Consider the following 20,276-nt stretch of genomic DNA (forward strand, 5'->3'; position numbering starts at 1 on the left):
CACACAGCTGGTATCCATTTGGTCATTCCCAGAGGCAGACTCGGGAACATCAGCACCTCCGAGACACGTGGCCACCAAAAAAAAAGCATAGACAAGGTGACAAAGCTTTTGAGGGGAAGAGTTAGCCAAGGTTTCCTTTCTTCTTGAGTTTACTTACAGCCTTCTCGTAGAGATGAACAGGACCAAGGGGTTCCCATGTCCTGTTCCTTTGCACAGCCCATTTTTTCTCCCTCTAATTGAAGTCTCTACCAGAACACCCTACTGAGCTCTGTAGCATCCTTCATCAAAGTGGTCGTGTCACAATGTCTGGGGTAACTTTGTTATTTGCATGGATTTCCACCATGCTTACTCTCAGTCCATCACACAGAGAAAGGCTTTCTCAGACCCTGGGTTACATGGGTAATATAGGAAGAGTCCACAGGGGTAGACAATCATCCTTCTACATCTACTTACTGCAAGAAGGAAACATAAGGGGCACCAGAGATGGGTCTGGCTCTTTCCCTCTGGAGAGACTGCCACTCCCACTAAGTAGTTTTCTAAGGGATAAAGCATAGCCAAATTGCATGGAGAAATGGGAATAAAAGACCCAGAAACACAGGGGCATTCCACATATAAAGTCACCTGATGCAGAGCAAGGGAGGGAACTCAAAGACAACTATTAAATTCCCCAGTAGACCCCCTACATCCCAAGTACACAACACTAAACCCAAAAGCCTACCCAGCCAAAACAAGGCCCTACATGCAATGACACAAAGACCCACCTAATTCTCGGTATTGTCCCACTCCTGATGTATTGCTGCCTGGGAACTGCCCTATCTCTGGAGCTCCAACCCTATTCCAGGCTCCAGTACACCAACTCAAGCAGTCTATGCCCACGGATTTTGGAATTTTACAGAGAAAACAACCATTACAGTTGTTTACCAGTTATCAATATACTATCATCTGAAACAAATATTCCTATCTTTCTGGAAACATTTCCAAGGATAAAGCAGACTATAAAAACACACGCAGAGTGCATGAAGCACACACCAGTGCATGGAGTTTCCAAGAGGCATCGTAAGTACTTCAGGATTTTGGGGGGTTCTTTTACCTTGTCCGGTATATGGCTTTTCACAGCACAGCAGCATAAAAGAGACAGCAGCTCACACAGGCATCCTTAGGCTAGTTTTAACAGAACTACTATGTTTTCGATGGGAAGCATAACTTCATAGGGCAAAAGTCACAGTAGATTTAAGCTATGCTTTAATAGATTCAGAAGCCTCAAGATGTCTAGCAGAGCAAGCAACATAATGCTCATACATTGTGGTTATAGATACATGTTGCAGAGAAGACACACACAGAACCCTTGAGAAAAATTAGCAGCAGACAGCTAAGGGTACTTCCTAATCAAACGCGTTAGCAGACACTACCTGCTTCTTTTACTGTTCTAGATGCTTGGGATTTGGATACTTGCACTATGCCTGCTCAGCGCAGCAGAAGGTAAGCATATGGGGTTATTATTTCTATAGCCTTTCTATGCTGCTGTATTTTGTGAGATGTCATTCTATAGTATGGTGCCTTAAAACTTGCCAACTGAGGTTACATAGCTCCCTTTCTATGCAAGAATGGCGAGATGAGTGTGTGAGTGTTGTATTTCCTCTTCTGCACACTGGAAATCCCACCCTAGGAGCGTGAAAAATGTGCTGGTGTTTTCTATCTCAGAGTAAAGCTATTGCACTAAAAAGGCTAGGAAGTTCATTTTTGTCCTCTTCTTTAGTGATGGAAATGGAGAAAAGATTGGGGGCATTGGGTGGAGGAAGTCTAATGATGGTATATAGGGTGGCTTCTTTCTTTGGGATAAATTGTAGCTGTTGAAGACGTGAGAGAGGGCAGCTACTGGTCTTTGCTCTCTGTAAACCATAGGGTGTTCAAGTAGCTGAGAGATCTCCAGAGAAGAGATGCTATGAGTTATGACTAGAAGATCTACTTCTTTGCTCATTCCTGTATTACTGATCTGATCTGTGTGCTACAGGTTCAGAAGTCTGCTATGACAGGCTGGGATGTTTCTCCGACAGTGTGCCATGGTCTGGAACCGTAGAAAGACCAATCCAGAGGTTACCCTGGAGTCCAGACAAGATAGATACTCGCTTCCTCCTCTTCACAAGAGAAAATCCTGATAGCTATCAAGTAAGAACTACTGTGGTATAAACATTAATAAATCACATGCAAAAAAAGAGTAAATAAACACCAACCCCAGCTGTGCTCCTGGGAAGTGTTGGAAACCTTCATTTGATTCAAGAGATAGCCTTTCTCAGCTCCATAGCAGGGTCTCTGGAGCAGAACTCTCATGCTCCTCCAGCCTTCACAGAGCAGAATAGCCCATGTTTTCCGTATGACCACTGGGAAGTGGTGAGAAACTGTGCACGTCTTAATGATTAGGTAATTCTTTTCCACAGATCAAAAGATGACACATTAAAAATAAAGTCTTAGCCAAGACTCAAAGGTACATGTCAAAACTTGCTTTGACTAGAAATATAGCCACAGTCATGTGAACGCTTACAAAGGATTTTAACAATGCATAACAGCATACACGTACAGCATAGTCCAGGTCTTTGCAATTTTGATAAACTATTTACAGAAAGCAGATTTAAATGTTTGTTCATTCAATATCTACCACAGAGGATCTCAGCTGATTCCTCCATTGGCTTCTCCAACTTTAAAACAAGCAGGTTAACCAGATTCATCGTCCACGGTTTCATAGACAAGGGAGAAGAAAACTGGCTGTTAGATATGTGTAAGGTAGGTACCATAAGGGTCCTTAGTTTCCATTTATAAAGACATTCCTATAAACTGTTTGTTTTCTCTATTTCTAATCAACTTGTCTCATAGTACTTCGAATGATAAGGGGAGCATAAGAAGCCACATTTTCAAATCTTTTGCATCTAGAATACATATAGCCACATCTTGAGGATAAGCTCTCTGCTTTATTGATTTCTGTCCTAATTCCCCAAGTTATTTCTTAATACTGTCCCCATACCAAGCTGCACTTCTTGTGATCTTTTCAACAAGTTTTTTCTGGTGCCCTTCTCAAAACCTGTAAACATGCTTCCTATTGCAGCTTCAGCTAATAAAAGGTACTAATCATGCAGCACAGAAAAACACCAGCTGATGGCATATGACAGTTTTCAGACTTTTCAACTAACTATTCACGCAACTACCACTTTGTTTAAATTTTATATTCCTATTTTATTTATAAGAACACTATGAGAAACAATGTGAAAGTCCACTAAAAGGTATTTCACATTTATCGCATCACTTTTATCTGCTTCTCTCTGATATAGGGTCAAAGTAAATCTGAGAGTTTGTCATTAAAAAAAGACAATCTCTGTTGATTACCACTTTGTGAACATTGATAAATCTGAGAGTTTGTCATTAAAAAAAGACAATCTCTGTTGATTACCACTTTGTGAACATTGACCTGTGATTTTTGGATTTGTTAGTTAACTTCTTCAAAGTATCAGAAGCAGATTGATGGTTTTTCAGTTCTCAGTCATCCATTTCCCACTCTTAAGCCAGTTGTTTGTTTGCTTTGGTTTTCCTACAACCTCACAAGCAGCCAGATAGCTCACATTTTGCTTCAGCTAATCCCTTAATTCCATATGATCAATTTTCATGAGAACGTAGTAAGAGTCACGGGATGAATCTTCCCATTCTCTTTCTGTTACGGTGGCCTGTGTTTTATCACAACACTCCAAATTCATTAAAAATACGGTCTGTAAATCTTTTAAGAAAAGAGCAGAGCAAATGGGATTTTGAATGCGTCAGCCTCTTATGTATATCTGTTACTTACTTTCCTTCCTGTCAAGCAATAATCCTACCATACATCAGCCTCTTATATACATCTGTTACTTACTTTCCTTCCCATAAAGCAATAATCCTACCTGCACTTTTATTTTTACCACTTCTAACATAGCCATAGATTCTTCTATTTCCTCTTTCTTCTTTGTCAATTGTAAACTCTTTTGGATGCGTCTGACCGTAAAGCAAAGACTGAATATACCAAAGCTGGTAAAGCAAATTACATTTAGCCAAACAATCCAACTCAGAGGAGAGAAGCAAAGCTTCAGATTCTGTGCAGACAACGAAGTATCTGCCTGTGCATATATATCCCCAAATATAGCCATGAATCTAAAATGAATATTAAGTGACATCAGCAATTTATGCATCTCTTACAAAATATGTACTTTTCTTACAAATTTGTATAAAAATGTGAATTTTTATATTATTAAATTATTTTAAAATTAAATTATTTAATTATACAATTAAATTATTTTTAAATCACTGCTGTGAATCAAGACATGAGTAGAGCTCATTTCTCATTTTTACTGTTAAAGTTAGATTAACATTAAAAATTGAACAGGTTAGTATTGTATTGATATTGGTTTTTCTTCTGCAAAAAATACTGTTATGGGTATTTGAAATGATGGTGTGGTCATTACTACAGCATACCACCCTCTTTCAATATCAAATGAGCACAAGTACACCTGCAAACAGGCATGGCCACGTACATATGCCAAGGTACCGGCTCTTAAAACATTCTCATACAAATTCATGCAACATTTCTGAGTGGAGCTGTTATGAGCAACATGAATCAATTCTAGACTGAATTTACTGTGGGGAGCTTTGGTTTTTACTTTTCTTTTGCAAAACAGAGGTTGCTCACTGTGGAAGATGTGAACTGCATCTCTGTTGACTGGAAGAAAGGCTCAAGATGTATGTACACCCAGGCATCAAACAACGTCCGTGTTGTGGGTGCTGAAATAGCTTACTTTGTGAACACCCTTAAGGTAAGAAAAGAATGCTATAGATAATGCTGACTGGAAAGAAATACGATTCAGGAACATTTATGAATCTGAATGTAATCAGCAGGGAACATTTTCTGCTACTCAGCGATCATTTGAAGACTTGTGCTGAAACCTCTCTTTGTAAATTTAGAGAGCTATGTAGCAACAGCAGGGTTTAGCCAACATAGGAATATAAAGCTCTACGACATAATGCTATGGTACAGCCAGACAGTTCTTCCACAGATGTGAAGTGTTGGGTAATTTTAAACATGCAGAGGTAAGGGACACAGCAAACTTCCTTTTCAGGCAGATAAAACCAAGCAAATTGGCTGGAAAACAGCTGCTCTCCATGAGCAAGAAACAGGACCCACTCAGCCACCTCAGGGGGAAGTCCTTGTGGCACCTTCTGTAGGTTTAGACACTGTGCACATAAGCCCTTTTTCAGACAGCTTCAGAGAGGAAACAATGCTTGGTTTGGTGCCTTCTTTTAATCAGGGTGCTTTCAACACATACTTCCCACAGAAGAACTATAACTTATTTCAGTAGATAGTATGCCAGGTTGAGGAGTGCTCTGACCCATGTCTCACTCAATATATCTGCATTGCAGCCACCAGATTACTGTCTCAAAAGCCTGAAGGTATCTCTCCTCTCATGTCCTCCTCCAGCTGCGCATGCTGCTAGACCTGCCATATCTAAATTAGAGTACCCACCTGGCGGAGTCTTCCTAGCCAGATGAGCACCCTGTTATTTAATGGATCTAATATGTGAAACGAGTACAAAGCCTCTCAAAGTCTCTGCTAACAGAGTTGCCTAGGGCTTTTAGCCTCCAAATGAGAGCAGCATCAGAATAAGGGGTTTTGAAAAAGCGACTTATTGTACCAAAACTGACAGACAGATGATGAAATCCTATAGTTCCCAAGTCTATAGTCAAATTGAAAGCAGTTTTTCAGCACCGTTTTGTGGAGACGGTGTTCTCACAGGAGAACGGGTATTTGGTACATGAAATCTGAATAACTCTGAAAGATACAGCAAGGCCATGGGAGGCCCAAGGAAGCTTAAGCAAACAAGATAAGAAGAAGCTGCAATTCACTGAGTTATGAGAACTGTGGAGTGTTGGCAAACTTTCCAGGTCAAGTCCTCACACTTGTGCTTAACCAATTATATGTTAGTCACTAAGGGTCTTCAAGACAAGTATCCAATCATGATATGCCAAATTGCTGTAGGTGTGTGCAAGCAATAGTATACAAGGAGTTAATACTTTGCAGTAAATGGCTTTTGGTCTGATCATATTGATCTCTGACTGAGTCCATTCTGTGGCACCTTTTTACTCCTCCCCGTTGCTGATGGAAACAGAGGCAGTAATCTTTTATATCCTATTTTCCCAGGACACATACGGATACTCTCCAGCCAATGTTCACATTATTGGTCACAGCCTTGGAGCACATGTGGCAGGCGAAGCTGGCAAGAGGCGTCCAGGAATTGGAAGAATTACTGGTAAGTCAGTGACTTAAGTCAGAACTCATACTAAAGACATCATTGCTTAAAGAAGATGTTGCTGTTCATTCTCTATTACTACTGTATCTGACTGTGGGCTGTAGTTTAGTAAAGGGCAACTTATATGTTGTAGAACTTAGCCTCCTCTCACTGTACACTGAGGAGTGGTTCTTTGGTAAGGATTGGAAAGCAGTCAGTGTGATAATTATTTTCCTTGCATATATTTACACAGCAAAGGAAAGGCTCAATACTCTAGGTTACACTGCTCTTGCAAGGGGGATGGACTAGATAATCTTTTGACGTCCCTTCCAACCTTTGGGATTCTGTGATTCTGTGATACAGCTAACAGAACCAGAAGGCTCCTGCAATACATCACCTGACTTGCTGACACTCATTAATGCCTATGGCAATCTCTACAGAGCTTGATTTGGCCTGTTATATAGCAACACAGCTGATACACAACACCCACTGCTGCAGGTCTCTCTAAAGCAAGTTATAAGCAGCACAACAGTGAGCACTTGGTTTTTTACTGCTAACAAATATCATGTTCCAGAAAAGGATAAATTAAACCTGATGCTTCAGAAGCAGTAGGCTAACCCTAACCTTCCTCATACATCACCCATTTTCACCTTGCTTTGTAGAGTACATTAATAGGAATTATAGTAATTACTCTTCCCCCCCAGCAAAACATCTAAAGTTTCCTTTCTTTTCTTAATAGTTAATACAGAGATACTTTTATTTATTGCATTATGAGTTCATTTATAAATAAGGTATTCCAGCAACCTCACAGAGCAGAGATGCCATTTCAAGTATTGTAAAACCACCAATACTTGATAAATGAAAGCAGACAACATTGTCTTCTATATACTATACCACTTAGATATAAGAAACCACAGACCACTATATATGTGATGATTCATTATACACAAGCATAGCGTTATTCAGGATAATGCACCTATATCTCTTTATCTGTACATAACAAATTTTTTCCTTTCAGGACTGGACCCTGCTCAGCCTTACTTTCAAGGGACTCCCATTGAAGTCAGACTGGATAAAACTGATGCCGAGTTTGTTGATGTCATCCACACAGATACAGCTCCCACAGTCCCCTACTTAGGTGAGGGTTGAACAATACTCTAATCATTATTATTTATAATCATTATTTACGCTATGTGGCACTTCAGTGTCCTCATAATTCATCAAGACTCGCTTGTTCTGTGCCACAGACACAGAACAAATACACCATACTGGTCACTAACACCTCACATCCTAAAATACCAAGCACCAACAAACTTCAGCTATGGGTATGAAACAGTATTGATTGAAAATATGCTTACCCCTACTTTAAATGCTCCAGGGTTTGGCATGAGCCCAGCTATTGGACATCTTGACTTCTATCCAAATGGAGGAGTGGAAATGCCTGGATGTGAAAAGAATGCTGTGTCACAGATTGTAGATCTCGATGGCATCTGGGAAGGTAAGTGTGGACTACATTACAAACTCAGGGACAGATCACCCCTCACAATGTAAGCACTTAACTTTCCTTAATTCAGGTGTGTTGCGTTAGCTTGTGGTGTGCCCAGTAGCAGTGGTAGCTGTTCTTATGCATAAACCACACTATTTTCCAGAGCTCATTAAAAAAGAAACATGACAAAAGGTTTGCCTCTGGAAAATCTGCCTCCTCTGAAGTATCCCACAGCAGAAACCTGTTACTGAAACCGTGCCAACAGTTTGAAAGGCTCTATAACAATATACTTTGTTTCTATGCAGTTCCCCAGCAGCAGTACTGGGTGGAGTAGGACAATAGTGCTCACAGCTCCTCCTGATGGGTTATCTTCAGCTGAAGCCTTTCTGAGATAGGGCAATTCATTAGCTCTTTATTACCTTTACAGTCTGAGTTGAATTAAAGCAACGTCATTGTGTCTGTTTATAGTCCGCTAAAAAAAAACCATTGACACTAGCTGCTCAAATAGAGTTCTTTGTTAGTTTACATGGGTCTAATAACAGCTCGAGGTATTAGAAGACGTTTGTGTGTCTTGAGGAAGTTAAACTGCACAGAACATTAAAAAGAACCAACAAAAACAAATAAAACAAGAGTTCTGCTGTAGAGATTTTGCAGTATTTTACCCGAGCTCTTTCTTACATTGCTGCAAACACCTGGAACTCTGGGAATCCACAAACTCATTTGCGATAGCCAGCCTTTTCCTCCAGGTTTTATTCAGTGCAGTTGGAGGAATTACCTTTTCTTTCTTTCATTTTTGTTTTGCAGTAAACTCGTTACCGATAATGGGGAATTAAAGCACAAAGAAATAAGCCTGTTGTATATGATCTTCTTTTTAACCTAAAGTCAGGCTAATAATGGCAACACAAAGGAAAATCATATATTCATTATTTTCATTTTAAGATTCCCCTTCCTTAAGCACCCCCCGAATAATAATAATAATAGTGTTTGGGAGTCCTCAGCTGGAGCAAATCAGCACTGCCCTAGGAAGTTCCCTCTGAAATACTTTCCATTTGGTTTTCCTTTGTTATGGTAATCCCACTGTTGCCTACAAAAGACCTGCTTCAAGTCGTTCTCCTTTCTATTGTGCACCTTGGCCAGATTACTTGAATAAGTGTTTGGGAGGGTGAGGAGAGGGCACGGGCTAAGCTGAGCTGCGCAGTCAGTCTGCACAAAGCATTTCAAGTCAGCATTTTATACCCCTTGAGTCAGTGTCATTACCCAGAGCATCAGTTCATTGCAAAAGCAAGCTTCAAACCTTCTGCTTGATACCATAAGAATCATGATGAGGCTTTTGAGGAGGAGAGATGCAACCCAATGACATGGTAAGGGCTGTGCCAGTGCCTTTTCTGAAATGGTAATGGAATGAAAGATCTAGCCTGGAAACATCTTTTTGCAGGAACTCGGGACTTCATGGCTTGCAATCACCTGCGGAGTTACAAGTATTACTCTGACAGTATTATCTACCCTGATGGATTTCTGGGCTATTCGTGTGATTCATACAATGCTTTTCAAACAGTAAGTACCTCTCAAAGCCTCAGGATGGACTGTGTCAAAAACAGCGTCTCTTTCTTATTTACACACCTGAAACCCAGTTTACTTTTGCTAGCTTACACCCAGAGTGGATCTGTAAGAGAAACAAATGTTGCTGTGATACAGGGCAACCCAAGTGGGTATGTCAAAAAGAAGTCCTTGGCTGGATGGATAACTTTATTAATGGATGTATCTGTTTTTGCTAGGGAAGCTGCTTCCCATGCCCAGCGGAAGGATGCCCGAATATGGGTCACTATGCAGACAGGTTCAAAGGGAAAATTAACCGTGACACCGTGAAACTTTACCTGAACACTGCAGAAGCCAAGGACTTTCCTCGTGAGTTTCCGTTGCTTCCATTGCTACCTACTGCTTGTGAACAAACCTTCTTATTGCCCTGTTTTACAGTCAGCAGATGATCAGACCTTACAGCAGGGCAATAGCTCTTCATGCCAATACTTGATATTCTAGAGACTGCCTCTCCCTGGGTACAGTCTAACTTATGGTATTTCTTCTATGCAGTTTGGAGATACAAAGTAACTGTGACCCTCTCTGGAAACAGCCATGTGACAGGATATGTAAACATTGCCCTCTATGGAAGCAATGGGAACACAAGACAGCACCAGATTGTCAAGTAAGTCAAACACTGGAGAGAAAAGAAACTTATCTTCTAGAACATTCAATTCAGATTTCCGTTGATATTGGTCTTACTTTAGAGATCAAATTTGAACCTGATGTAAATGCAGAGGGAGTTCACTCAGGTGATCTGAAGGGAAAAGGTTAAAAGGCAGGATCTTGAACTCTTAGAATCCAGCCTCACTTGTTTGCTGTCCCACCAAGGTCTTGATGGACCTATGTTGACAGGGTTGTGATCTTTCTGCCTTTTACAGGCTTTTAAAATGTTGTGGCCACAGCTGCTAAAGTTATCCTGTGAATTGCTGTATAAAAATCTACATTTTGTTGCTCATAACTTCAGCTGCTTACGCTAAATCGTAGAATCAACCAGGTTGGAAAAGACCTTAAGATCATCAAGTCCAGCCATTACCCCAGCTGCTTGCTTGCCTCATGTGCTTGTTTATTTGTATTTTCCTTGTTTGTTTCAACTGAAATATCTGAAATGGTGAAAACTGGGGAGAAGGCATTTAGATGTGGGCTTTGGGCTTTATGCTCTTGCTTTTGTTTAGTGACAGCTATGTTACTTGCACCTTTCCAAGAAGGACTTCACGTCTACAGGTATTTGCTATGAGCTAATCCCAGTTTGCAAGCATCCATGGGAGATCCAACCACATGAGACAAGTCTGCCAGTATTGAACGCATTCTGGCACTCTCTAGTTCTGTAGCAAGCTCCACCTTCTTCACAGGGATCACCCTGTAACTGAGTCTTCACTGGGAGGTGTGACTGTAGCATCTCAGGCCTTTGCTTCTTCTGACAAACACTGGTTTGGGATCAGTTATGTTGGAAAACAGGGAACAATGTTGTTACCATGTTATAAGCTAAACATTGTCTTTCCACTAGCTCTCTACTCCCTTGCTATCACAGCCACTCAGTTGACAGGAGTGGTGATTAATATTAAATCCTAACATGCCTCACATCCATAAAATGTTCTTTTTCACAGGGGAACCCTCAAACCAGACAACACTTACACAGGCTACATTGATGCAGAAGTTAAACTTGGAACAGTTACAAAGGTTAAATTCCTCTGGAACAACAATGTGATAAACCCATCTCTTCCTAAACTAGGAGCTGCAACTGTTGTAGTACAGTCTGGAGAAGACAGGAGAGAGTAAGTATACCCATTGTGAAAATCTTGAGAGTTACTTGGGAAGACAGGTGACAAAATTACATGCAAGGTTACTAGCATTGTTCTTTCCAAGCTCCTACTGACCATGAGGACTGGTTATTTGTGTGTGAGCTTGTATTAGCATGTGTGATTCACAGTCAGCTGGAACAGCAGATGATTTTCATTGTTATTGGTGGCCCCTGAGATCATGACTGATGAAAGAAGACCATGATAATAAACCCACCTTTCCAATGAATAAGATTAATACTGGCTTTTCTAGATTTTGTGGAATAGGCTGGGATGTTCAGATTATAGGAGTGTAATTTTTTGATCTAGCTGCAGCCATTTTCCTGAGCTTTTTAAAAGAAACTCCTTCATTTGCTTGATCAGCTATTTTATCCACTCCATGATTTGGTATCTAGAAGACCAGACACAGTATGTTTTAAACCCATGTACAAACTCATAGCTAGAAGGCCATCACTTAAAAGACAACAATGGAGATGGAAACAGTTTCAAGCAAAGCTAAATGATTACAGCCCAGTAGCATCACCTTTAAGCAGAGATCCTAAGGCCAGGTGTATGTCCTATTCACCAAAGCATGTTGTTGATGGATCATATTTCTGCAGATAGGCGCTCATCCTTCCACTGGCTCATGGCCTTTGCATAAGTAGTTGTGAACATCTATACAGTGATGGTAGCACAAAACCTGCAAGAAAAAGAAACTAAAACTAAAGGAAGGCAGGAAGTGAATCAGAATTAATATAGTCCATCAATGCCCCAACAGTAATAGTTCAAACTTAGACCTCAAAGTATGGTGTGTTCTGTTGTGTCAAATGACAAATCAAGTTGTCTAATATTAAAACCAAAATAATTTGTATAATTTCAACAACTCAAGGTGCTTATATTGTACTTTTCTGTTGCAGATACCGTTTCTGTGGCTACGAGACAGTGAGAGAGGATGTTCTGCTGACTCTTACTGCTTGCTAAAAGCACATATGAATACCCCAAACCGTGATACCAATAAAAGCTAGCATATATAAAACTTTGGTGTCTGTAGTCATTGAACTCATAAGCCTGGTGGTGTCGGCATTCTTTGAACTCATAATCCTTGTAGTGTCTGCTGGGGTGTTTTGCTGCTTTGGGTGGTGGGGGTGAAGTCTGTGGACACCTCTCTATAGAGAGAAGTTTGAAATAGTTTTAGGAGTGAATGAACCAAAACCTGTTGAAAAATTCCTCTGATTTCAGCCATATTCAATTTCAAACATTTCAGACAAGAGGAGGGAAGTGGTCAGGTATCTGGATAGTAGCTCCTGAGCAGTACCAAGAGGATGCAGACCTGCCTGTGAGTATGAGAGTATTAAGGAAGCTGATGTTCCTAATCAAAATGAATGCTAAGTCCAGAATTAGCATGAGACAAGGATGAAACAGAGATAGGAGAGCAAGTGGTTACAAATGAGGACAGAAATTAATTTTAGTTACCTTTGAGAGATATGAAGTGAACATGATGGAGAACTGGTGGTGTGTTTTGGTGTGTTATTGCTGAACAAAGCTTGTACTGTACTATCTGGACAGAATCAGTTTGTGAAAACTGCATGGAAAAATTCAAATATTAGTGAAGTTTCCTAAAATGCTTGTAAGAAAAATAATCACCGAAGTGCCCTGAAATCCCATGTGTTGGCCCTCAGTCTTCAACAAAACTGCCAGAGGATGTGATCAAAACAGCTAAATGCAATGAGGGAGCTGCTGCTTTCCCTGCTCATTGAAAAACACATTCAGCTGAAGTGTGGATAGCACAAATTCATCTCCATCCCCACATAATCCTGCCTTGGCTCCCTCAGCCTGCTGTTGGAGAAGTAGGCTAATGGGGTCAGTGAGAATAGGGAACCCCAAAACCCCACGAAACTACTGGGGCCTGGAGATCTTCAGCTCCTCGGGACCTTTCTCTTGAGGTTCCCCAGACTGGGGCACTCTGTTCTTTCTGCCTCTCTGTGTGACCCTTCCTCCCCAGAATGTCTTCTAAAGGACATTAACCTTCAGATTCCCCTTGCAGGATGGAGTTTAAAACCTATGTATCCCGTGGTGGAGCCTATTCTTCTAATACAGAAGACAAAGCAGTTTTATTAACTCAATGCATTCTGCCAGCTGATGCAGACTGATGAGAGGGAGAGTGGGCTGTGAAGAGGAGAAAAAGAGCCATCAGCACTGAAGACTGGCAACCTGTGGGTACAGTCAGAGCTCGAATAGAATCATTGAATCAAGAAGGTTGGAAATGACCTTTAAGATCATCAAGTTCAATCGTTACATAGGACCACCAGTAAACCATGTCACTGATGGTCTCATCTACTAACCTGTTCCTTGGTTTAACCCAGCTGAAGAGAATATTCTCTGCTGGTTTCAGTTTTAGTCAGAGATGTGCAGGGCTGCTTTTAAGTTTAAAAACCTTCTAAATTGCACTTATGCTTCTTACCCAGATTAAAGGGCAATTGTGCTGCCCTGGGAGCACAGTATGAACCACATTTAGATCTGGAGAATCACTGTTTCCTGAGCCTCCTGAAACCTTGCCCAAGGGAGGCTAACAGGGAATAAACATACGAATTAGTAAAGGAGACAACCTTTGCTACGCTGTCATAGATGTATGGGGTATTAAATGCTAAGCTGATTTCTTCTCCAACTTCTCAAGAGGGAAACAAGATGTTTTCCACTCTGAAGATATTACTTGTGTCTTCCCCTCATTACATTGCTTCCTTCCCTGCGCAGCTCCTCATGGCAGCAGCAAGAACACAGAAGAGATGTCCTGCTTGTTTTCTTCCCATCCTACATTGTCCATAAAGGGTATAATCTAACACTCCTTTTGGCTCCAGTTTTCCCATTTGTGGTCAGCCTTATAGTGGTGGAATAAGAAAATAAGGCTTAATAAGTTTTGAGGATGTGAATTGTTTGTCCTGCATAAGGTTACAGTAAGTCCAGTTCGGGATTGCTGATGGTAGGAGGCAGAGTATACAGTCACAGGATTCTACACACTTTCACCTTTCATTCATGGTATCCAGCCCAAGGAGGAACCAACCTCTCCACTCCAGGGAGATAAATAATTACAGGTTTACTGAGAGGAAAATAACCACAGGCACAGGAGCTGGTATGTGATGGGTTTCCATGTACTCTGTGTCCCTTTGACAATGCCTCCTTCCTTCTGCCTTGACAATCTGTCTCCACTAGGATTTGGCTTCCTGATCTCAGTACCACCTGCTGAGGAAACTTCAACAGGGTTATTAACTTCGTAACACTGCAGCAGAGTTTCTCCTTTGTCTTTTGTTCCTTTACTTTAGTATAAGCAGATTCTTGCCTACACAATTGTTTTGACAGCCATGATATTCTCTGCATTATCCTTTGCCATAGCCACTTCAGCAGCCCATGTAATTTTAACAAACACCTAACAGAATCTACACGTTAAAGTTGACAATAGCATAATACAAAATCTCCTTTTAATAATGAACCGGAGCTGCCGTCATCTTGTTTTAGCAAAGTAAAAAATCTCTCCCCCCCCGAACACTTTACAAAGCCATTACATAAAATGCAATGTTAAATGAACAACAAATTACTTTCCCTTTAGCTAGCTTTTAATGCTAATGGTGCTATTTATTCCTGACCTTTTGAAATATTAGATTTTTTAAATGACAACATAAAAAGAATTCTTGTTTGAAAACGCAAGCGACTTTAAACCACATGTTATTACTTGTAAGTATAGCATGCACATGCATCATTCATTTCAGTGTCCCATTTATGGCTAATTGGTATATATTTCAGTTGACATATATTGTTCTCCTGCAAACGTGTCAAATTCCTTAACGATGGCAGTGACAAAAGCATAGTGCTTGAGATATATAAATTACGCTCTTTACCGTATAATCATTCTTATCTATTGGGAATGCTATTTGTGACAAACCATGTTCAAAAATACACACTAAATTGATTATTTTTTTTAACTTTAATATAACACCATTCATGGCAAGTCTTTGATTGAATCTTGAGCTGTAGAAATGTTTTGATTTCTATCTGCACCATTTTACTGCGTTTGAAAAGCTTGCTTTATTTATTAAAGGAAGAGTAGCACAGTGCTGATCTTAAAATGCATCTTTTGTTATCAGTATAAGAAAACAAATGGCTGTAATTGTGGATATGGAAAGAGTAATTTGGTGAACAACGCTTTGAGCTGTAGTTTAGGGTTTATAATTCCTGCCACAAATGACTATTATTTTGTTGGTGGGCAGCATCACCATCAGAATTTTAAATATGGGAGCAACTTGGGCCACATATTTTCATTACATTTTAGATTGCCAAGCTCAATGTATTTCACTCCTATATTAAAAATCATTGGAGAACAATAAAGAAAAAACCTGGAAGATTTCATGTGACTCTAATTATTACTGAGATATAGCAGTGCTCATTGTTGTCTTTAGACAACGCTGTCTACAGTCATTATGTTGCTTCATAAATCAGGAGGATAATGAGGTTCTATCTTTCAAGAGATATGTGAAAGTTCCTAATTTGGCATTGATGAATTCTCCTTCCTGAACCTCTTGAGGGGCTTTTTGTAATCTAGTTTGCTACATTAGAGCTTTCACCACCTAGCCACAGCTGGCAGGGATATGTACGCATATTTATTGCCATACCTTTATGGGATGTGTCCTCAGAGGTTGCAAATAGGAATTTTACGATGTTATGCCTGAAGGTTGTTTTGTTCTTCATTTGAGTGTAAATCACAAGCTATTTTACCATGCCCTCATACTTCAGAAATACATACAGTGTATGGTTGTATTTAACTGGGAAAGAACAAGACTAAACTTGTCAACACCTTGTTACTGATAAAAACTGGAAACAGTTTCTCTGGAAAAAAAAGGAGATTCCCTTGAAGAAAATATCATCTTTTGCCAAAGAAATTATATAGTAAGCTCAGATACCTGATTTTTATTTTTTTGCCTCTTCAAATCCTCTACAATTTGAAGACAAAGAGAGGGTGAAATGTATCAGCATCCTTAATCAGTCAAAACAGAAAGCTTCAGTAGAGGCAGAGGAAGAAAGGAGAAGGTCGATGTGATGCTTCCACAGCTCTAACTGAATAGGTATTAAGTACATGTCACTTCTTAATTTTGCCTGTATACAAACAGAAACGAGAAGCAAAGTACACTTTAAATTAGTCACAATGCTGTATTCAATTCCACAGTAACAACAGAGTGGCTACCACACTTCCTAGTATATTGAAGACATATACTATGCAAGACCCAAAGACAAAAGTTGCATTCAAGTCCCTCTTTGTGCTATGGTACACGTAATTAATTTTTGGTAACATATCTTATGACAAATCTTACCTTTAATTGCATGAAGTAGATAATTGCTTCACATCAAACCAGTTAGGGAGGTGAAGAGGGGAAAAATTGCATCTAAATCTCAAAAAAAAAGCATTTTTCACACAATAATTCACCTTATTCTCATTTTGCCTATGGTTTTATGCAAACATACCTCTCACTTGCTCTCATTAAATGCACAATACTGGCAGCCTGAGTGCCTCAGTTTGGGGTGTGCAGTTTCAAAACTGGCATTCTCCTGGGAGTGCTGATTATCCTCTTTGGAAAGCAACCTCTCCCATGAAAACAGTACCACTTCTTGCTCAGAAGAGGTTCTGCATGGAGAAGGAATATGTTCATCACCTTAATTACATGGGATATGAAACACACAATGATCATGCATGTTTTGCCTGAAATGATAGAAGAGCAGAAGCCATCCCCTCCTTCTCTGAGCATGGAGCATTGGATTTGGTAACCACTGCCTGACTTGAGCTACAGAAAGCTTAAAGGAGCTTCTTAAACCCAATCTTTTGTTTTAGATGGAAAAGTTTTTCCTTACTGTCCTTAATTCCTTACACAAACACCATTATCTCACTTGATGAGGGAATAAAAATCAATAGGAGAGGAGTGTGAAAGAGATTCTCCACCACCTTCAGCTCTCACCAAGGCTGCTCAGTAGGATATGTGGCCTGACTTTACATCTCTCTCCAACTTTCCTCAGCTCCCTTCGGCTGGCAGTTTGAAACCAGTGCTGTCTAACCCTCTTATACCCCTGCAGAGACACAGGAAATTCAGCGGCGAGTCAGAGAGGAACATAAGTTTGCTCCATCTGCACCCTTGTTCTGTAATCATCCATCTCCAAACCTGCATCTCCTACAGGAAGCAGGGACAGAGGGCTGGGAAAGGAGGTTTCTTCAATTCATTAGAGACTGTAGATCCTCAAACCTTTGCTGTAATTCAAAGTCAAAATGTGTTTGCTGGGTCCTGAAATCAGCCTCCCACTGAACCTGAATTACAAACCTTCTCCGGTGGCTGTGACAGAAAGGATGTTGAAGGGCAGTTCACAGCAGGGATGTGCCATTCCTTGCCGGTTCTGAAGGAACGGTGGCACAGCAGCATAAAGGAGCATATTTTTGTTGCAAAGGATGCTTGTAAAGGATTAAAAACTTCTTTTTAACCAAAGAAAATGTTAAAAGTGAAGAGAAAAGTGACTGCACTGAAGAATAATTCTCCTTTTGACCCACAGAGAAAGAGGTGCCTAATGAAAATATATGATCCCGGACAGTGTGAAGAAAACTGTCTGATCAGATAATGGAATTGTTTTCAGTGGTAAGAATGAATCCATTACTAATGCAAATAACGATAATAATTATAATTTGCAATACAGTAAAAATCACCGAGTCTACCTCCTCCTCTGACAGGAGACTGTATAATAAATTATAGGCTGAGAAAAAAAAATACTCAAAGGGATAAAGGTTAAAAGATTAAAAAGAATTCAGAAACTTGAATGCTTAACAGGGAAGTCAAGACCTGAAAGCAGAAATTGGTGCTATTAAATAAAACAATTGTGAAGAATGAGATATTATGGAATTGATTAACAAACCAGAAACCAAACGTTTCCTCGTATCGCTACCTCTTGTCACAGATTTCAATAAACCTGAAAGAACCAAAAATTAAGAGTTGGCATATAATGAGAAAATTAATTATTTAAATGTAGGTGAATATGCTAATAGTACTCTGGGAAGATGAATGTAACTTGACACACTGAAAGCCCCCACAAGAGGTGAATACATCTGGGGAGTTTTACCAGTTGTTTTTTTGCTTTGCTTTGGTATCCAAAACAGGGCCAGCTCTTCTGCCATTTCCAGCAAAGACTGGAATTTCAGACTATGCGTATCTATAGGGTAGATGTTTTGGGTTCTCTGGGCACAGCGAGATGCTCATAACAATTCCATAATCTTCTTTGTTCATGTGAGGGCTTTTGGTTATGGAGACAATATGAAAAATGCTTCATTTCACCTTTGTGGAGGTGTAGAATAGGATAGGTGAAACAAATCTTGTATTAGAGTTTACACCAGAGAGCTGTCTTATTGTTTGCAGCGATTCTGCTTTATCCATTGGTTAAGCAAAGATAAATGTCACTACATAATGCTTACCGTATGTTGTTAGCATCAAGTCTCACAGATTCGGGTGATGGAGCATTGGGAAACTACATATGACATAATTCTCCCACACCAGTCAGTCCTGAGTAAAATTACAATTAAGTGACTGAGTCCAAAGTGCTGTCCTCTGACACTCTTCCTTTAGATCTTAATTTTCCAAAGCACAGTATGTCCCATAAGAGCCACATGAGAAGTGACAGGGATTTAATGACAGGGGGTATGTAAGGGAGAATTAAAGACCAGAGGTGCTGACACCTCATCAAAGGTAGGGGTGACTACGAGATAAAATCAGTTTTTGACCTCAGAATGGAGCCCGTTTTTCTGCAGTTGAAGAATTTTATTACATTTTAAAATCACAGGTGAAAGCTCAATGTATCCTGCCTAAACTTCCCCTGCAAGTCATTCAGGAAGGCAGAGATTTCTCACCCTCTTTGAAGTTTTTCATGTAGTTGAAAAACTGAACACGCTTCAGGTCAGCAAAGCACAAGTAGTTCATCAGAAGTCCCACAGTATAGGAAGCTGCAGTTCCTGTACTGTGGCAATTCAAGGAAAACCCTTTAATGATGCAAATTCCAAAAGCAAAATGAATGCAAACCTCGCAGTATGGTTCATAACCATGATTTGTGGTTATCTCATAAGTGCAACTTATCAAAACCACACCCAGTTAATGCAATATTAACTATTACAACAAAATCCTAAGGTTTAAATGCGCACCCTTTGGATTGCACACAAGGCAGCCTTTGATCGATGTTTGCAGAAACCAAAACCACAATGTGCCTCAAGTATAGTGCACCCACTGTCTAATCCTCAGTGCTGCCAACAGTAGGAAAGATCACTGGTTTATCAAACATAATTGAAAGACCTGGGGTTTAAGTAGAGAATTAGATTCAGGGCAAGCATGAAACTAGTCTTCAGATATGTCAAAAGCTGTCAGAGGAGGGATGGGATGAAATGTTCCTTGGTTCCTAGGGGTAGGACAGCCACAGAGAGTCAGAGTTGACATTATGTAAAACTTTGGGCAGTGAAACACAAACTGCATGGGCAGGTAGTACCATTGCAGCATCAGAAGGTCTAAAACCAGACTGAATAGGAGTTTGGAGTAATTTAGGAGGAACTAATACTGTTTTGCTACAGGAAGGTGAGATATAGCTGATGCCTGAGGTCCTCTCCCAGGTACATGCATTTCCAAAAGAGATGCATGATTCATGATCAGAGATACATGATTCTCCAACAGAGCTGCACCTGCAGTCAGGAAAAATACTAGATGAGTCTGCATGGAGATAGAGAAGAAAAAAGGGATGAAATCTAAAGCCATGATTAACAGTATATACTACCTATGTGATCAATGTATTTTGGCAACATCCCTTCAGTCCTGTAGCATCCTTGATGAGTTTGTGGCACTTTGGGGGCTTCAATCTACTGTGTCTCAACCCTAAGATGAAACAAAACAACTACAAAATTAATTTGGGAGAAAATGATCTGAAGGAGGAGGCTGTAACTACACACTTAAATACAGGAACCCCTGCAGGTGTCATGCAGGACAGCATCTTTTCTGCTGGGTTCAGATCCTGCACGCAGTTAACTACCTTCAACTTTGCTCATTTTGAGAAGTCAATAGTCATCTCTGTGTGGTGTGTGTGTTAATG

The 20,276-nt window shown here is 40.2% G+C and overlaps 1 protein-coding gene across 2 annotated transcripts; it reads left to right on the top strand.

Moving 5' to 3' along the window:
* Positions 1-1,430: 1,430 nt before the first annotated feature.
* Positions 1,431-12,116, top strand: LOC117436063 (pancreatic triacylglycerol lipase-like). 2 transcript variants are annotated; one of them, XM_034061998.1, is made up of 12 exons: positions 1,431-1,479; positions 2,012-2,181; positions 2,659-2,778; positions 4,692-4,826; positions 6,209-6,317; positions 7,315-7,434; positions 7,675-7,794; positions 9,218-9,336; positions 9,558-9,687; positions 9,871-9,982; positions 10,965-11,132; positions 12,053-12,116. In XM_034061998.1, the coding sequence occupies exons 1-12, from the start codon at positions 1,431-1,433 to the stop codon at positions 12,114-12,116; spliced, it is 1,416 nt and encodes a 471-aa protein (XP_033917889.1). The 2 variants fall into 2 exon arrangements, with proteins under 2 accessions (XP_033917889.1, XP_033917888.1); XM_034061997.1 differs by having other exon boundaries at positions 2,012-2,166.
* Positions 12,117-20,276: the final 8,160 nt, after the last annotated feature.

The sequence above is a fragment of the Melopsittacus undulatus genome, chromosome 4, assembly GCF_012275295.1.
Source record: "Melopsittacus undulatus isolate bMelUnd1 chromosome 4, bMelUnd1.mat.Z, whole genome shotgun sequence".
NCBI lineage: Eukaryota > Metazoa > Chordata > Aves > Psittaciformes > Psittaculidae > Melopsittacus > Melopsittacus undulatus.

What these genes read in the sequence shown, in the direction of transcription:
- LOC117436063 (XM_034061998.1), top strand. Translation starts at nt 1,431, where the DNA reads ATGCTTGGGATTTGGATACTTGCACTATGCCTGCTCAGCGCAGCAGAA. An exon ending in AGACAGCACCAGATTGTCAA is followed by an intron (nt 9,983 to 10,964) that starts GTAAGTCAAACA and finishes TCTTTTTCACAG; the next exon opens with GGGAACCCTCAAACCAGACA. An exon ending in TCTGGAGAAGACAGGAGAGA is followed by an intron (nt 11,133 to 12,052) that starts GTAAGTATACCC and finishes TTTCTGTTGCAG; the next exon opens with ATACCGTTTCTGTGGCTACG.